Source organism: Spinacia oleracea, chromosome 4 (assembly GCF_020520425.1).
Source record: "Spinacia oleracea cultivar Varoflay chromosome 4, BTI_SOV_V1, whole genome shotgun sequence".
In the NCBI taxonomy this organism is placed as follows: domain Eukaryota; kingdom Viridiplantae; phylum Streptophyta; class Magnoliopsida; order Caryophyllales; family Amaranthaceae; genus Spinacia; species Spinacia oleracea.
In genome coordinates this window covers 97,009,380-97,013,164 of record NC_079490.1, presented here as the reverse complement: position 1 = coordinate 97,013,164, position 3,785 = coordinate 97,009,380, and the positions used below count along the sequence as shown (strand labels likewise).

Sequence of the window (3,785 nt, the reverse complement as noted above, 5' to 3'; positions counted from 1 at the left end):
ACTGCATATAGTTGGGGTTTGGGCTTAGGGTTGAGAGGGCTGACAATAGGAGGTACACTTGTGTAGTAGAGTCATGTGACTAGAGGATACATGCTAGTAGGTTGTTTGACAATGTTCGCTGGGCAATTTAGGTGATTAGTGGGTCCCACAGAACTTGTGGGAGACTTGAAGAAAACCCAATGGTGACCTCTGAGTGGTTGTGTAAGCACATATTGGGGGAAATAGAGGCCAATCCTGAGATTCCAGTGGAGACATTGAGGAGGTATGCACAGGAGAGGTCCTAGTTGAGGGTGAAGAAGAGGTTGGTGTACAAGATTAGGAGTATGGCTAAGGAGAAGTTGCATGGTGGTTGGGCTGAAGCATATGAGTTGCTTCCTAGATATGCTGAGATGATTAAGCAAACTAACCAAGGGAGTTATGCACTGATAACATGGGGGACAGTATTGGGGATGTGAACCCTAAATTCAGAGCTTGCTTCTTCTTTTTTGCTGCACAAATCAGAGGGTTTCTAAGGGGGTGTAGGCCTATAATTGGAATAGATGGGGCTCATTGAAGTGGTTTTTACAAGGGCATTCTACTGACAACAGTTGGCATTGATGGGAAAAATGAAATATTTGTTCTGGCCTATGGGATAGTAGACACTGAGAGCTGTGACAGTTGGACCTACTTCATGAGATGCTTGAGGCAAATGTTTGAGCAGGAGGGTTTCAACAGAGATGATTGGACCTTCATCAGTGATAGGATGAAGGTATGTACTGATCTTTACTCTTTTCTTATGTTTGTGTTTTTATATTCCCGAGTCGGACCCTTGAACACGTACCCGACTAACATTAATTTACCTGTTTGTGTTCTGTGTAGGGTGTTGAGTTGGCAGTTAGAGAAAATTTTCCTAGAGCAACTAGGAGATTTTCTGCCAACACTTATACATGAACTGTAAGAACAATGGCTTCAGTGGATCTACATTCCACAAGCTCTTTCTGATAGCTGATGATGCATACAATGAGTATGTGTTTGGTAAGGCAATGGTGAAGATCACTGAATATAATGCAAATGTTGTTGCATACTTGGACAATTGCACTGAGCAGTGGTCTAGGAATAAGTTTGATTCTACTGTTTATTGTGATCACAACACAACAAACTTTGTGGAATCATTCAATGCATGCACAAAGCCGTTCAGAGACATGCATGTCTTCTCATTATTGGATGGTATAACTCCTCAAATCACAGTCATGCATAATATACCCTTGTTTTGTATTCTTTGCTATTGTCTTGTGTTTAATGTTTTATCTGTTGGTGTACAGCCATCAGAAGTTGGTGTATGCAGAGGGTGGGAGAGAGATTTGACAAGGCAGTTGACATGGAGGATGGTCAACTCACTGCATATGCATTAAAAGAGTTGTAGGAAATAACAGCTGAGTCCAGGTTATGTTATGCCACACACTAGTGGAAAAACAATCATTTGCATCACCATATTTGCCTCGCACATTTAAACATGTGACGCAATTGACAGTTTTAAGCATTAAAATTAGTCATTTGCGTCGCAGAATTACTAATCTGCGACGCAGATGACTCTAAGATGTTCTTAAAGTCATTTGCGTCGCAGATTAATAATAATGCGACGCAAAATATTACCTCCTTTGCGTCGCAGAATTACTAATCTGCGACGCAGATGACTCTTAGAGTCATCTGCGTCGCAGATTTACTAATCGGCGACGCAAAGGAGGTAAAAAAATTTCGGTTTCTAATTAAAATTTAATTATTACCTTTTCCTTTTCTTTTTTAATTTGGTGCGACGCCCTGCTCCCATTCCCTTTCTCCCTCATACATTTCCTGCCTCCCCAAACTCTTTCTCTCTCGTAATTTCCAGATCTCCATTGTTGAAATTCCAAAGCTTCTCTGTCTCTCCTTCAGAATCAGTATCGAGCTTTCCCTTCAAAGTCTCCTCTCACCAAATCATCCCAATATCTCAAATTTGTTTTAAAATTCAAGCTTAGCGAATACGAAGGAGGCAAACCCAGATTTGAAAGCGATGACGTCTTCAGCCGGATTTCAAGCCGCATTCTCTGCAAACTCCAGCTCTGAGGTGGATGACTCGGCGGCGACTCATCTGGGTGCGGTGGAAGTGGGGCTGAGTTTTTGGGGAATCTGTTGAGTCGACTCAGACCGAGTTGGTCCCGAGTTACACCGCCATAACAACGCCGAAGTGTTGGTGCTGGAGTTTCGGTTTTTATCGCCACCGACCTTGAATACCTTGTTTCGATCTAAAGGTATTTTCTCTCTCCCTACCGTGATTTCCATGTTTAATTAATTTTGCAACTTTTTCATATTGTTTTGATGAATCTAGGGCTTAATTATGTTAGTTAGTTGGTGATTTTGAGTATTTATTTTACGATTGTTTGAACTCTTCATTTTAGGATTTTGATTTCAGATGTTGTAGTTTGTTATTGATTATGTCGAATCTGTTTAGGATTTTGATTTTGATTTTAGGATTTTGATTTCAGATGAATCTAAATTTTGATTGTTTGAACCCTAGATTTTGATTTTGATTTTAGGATTTTGATTATGTCGAACTCTTAAAAGAGATTCATTAACTAGCTAAGACAATATCATGAAACATATAGTCCATCCAGTTGAAAAAATTCAGTAAGATTTACCTTTGGATTTTTTTCTTTGTCTACCATGATTGCTAGGCAACCCTGCAGTAGAAGCAAGAACTTAATAGACACACATATGCCACATATATGACAGAAAAAACAACTAATTTAGTCTTTTGGAACCTTGAAGAAATCTTCGCTGACATCTTACAGTCTGAACTCAGCCCATAGAACAGTAGAGGATGTAGAACTTGGACCAGACTGGGACCAGAAAGCCAACAGCCTGCTGCGTAAACATTTTGGGTACTCCGGGTTGAAAAGTTTTCAAATGGAAGCTCTTGGTGCTTGGTTTTCTCAGCAAGACTGTCTTGTTCTTGCAGCAACATGGTCTGGTATTTATTTTCTGATTCTTATTCTCCCTTTTCTGTGCATTTCTTCTTGAATCCTTTGTACAATGTATATACTGTGTCAATGTTTTTGAGGCTTTAATGTTTCTACAGGGAAATCTCTGTGCTTTCAGCTACCTGCGCTTTTGACAAGGAAGGTCGTGGTCGTGATTTCTCCATTGATAAGCTTGATGCATGACCAGTGCTTAAAGCTATCAAAACATGGCATCTCTGCATGTTTCCTTGGATCAGGACAACCAGATAACACCGTTGAGAAGAAAGCAATGAACGGCATGTATTCCGTTGTATACGTTTGCCTCGAAACACTGCTTAGGTGAACACATTTGTACATCATCTGGTATTGCTTGTAGTTTGAATTGTTTCTAAATGCCCTGCTGTTGTCACTTGGGACTGTATGATGTCAGCTTTCACTGTCTGATGAGGTGTATAATGCATACTAATAAGTCCACTTCAGAGGCTTGCGGAGAACCGTGGAATAGCTTTATTTGCCATCGATGAAGTACATTGTGTTTCAAAATGGGGACATGACTTTAGACCTGATTACAGGTTTCACCCTTGCTCACCTTGGATGTCTTATGTTTGAAATGTTCAGTTGCTTATCCAATGATACATGTTTTTCACATTGCCATTTTGTGCATACAATAAATAACAGCTCGTGTGTTTGATTATTGTGAGGTCTAAGTTCAAATTTTAATGTTCTGTGGTTGATTCCCCAATTCTTGCTAGCGTTTATTACTTTTTCTGAAATGTTCCCATATAATTGAGGTTTAATTATTGTTTCCTT

At 39.9% G+C, this 3,785-nt stretch overlaps 1 protein-coding gene across 3 annotated transcripts; it reads left to right on the top strand.

The window, feature by feature from the left end:
• Window positions 1-1,802: 1,802 nt before the first annotated feature.
• On the top strand, window positions 1,803-3,542 carry LOC110799742 (ATP-dependent DNA helicase Q-like SIM). Of its 3 annotated transcripts, none has more exons than XM_056827706.1 (4): window positions 1,803-2,267; window positions 2,808-2,986; window positions 3,095-3,314; window positions 3,406-3,542. In XM_056827706.1, the coding sequence occupies exons 2-4, from the start codon at window positions 2,923-2,925 to the stop codon at window positions 3,497-3,499; spliced, it is 378 nt and encodes a 125-aa protein (XP_056683684.1). In that variant the 5' UTR covers window positions 1,803-2,267; window positions 2,808-2,922; the 3' UTR covers window positions 3,500-3,542. The 3 variants fall into 3 exon arrangements, with proteins under 3 accessions (XP_056683684.1, XP_056683685.1, XP_056683683.1); XM_056827707.1 differs by having other exon boundaries at window positions 1,804-2,267; window positions 2,819-2,986; XM_056827705.1 differs by having other exon boundaries at window positions 1,810-2,267; window positions 2,691-2,986.
• Window positions 3,543-3,785: the final 243 nt, after the last annotated feature.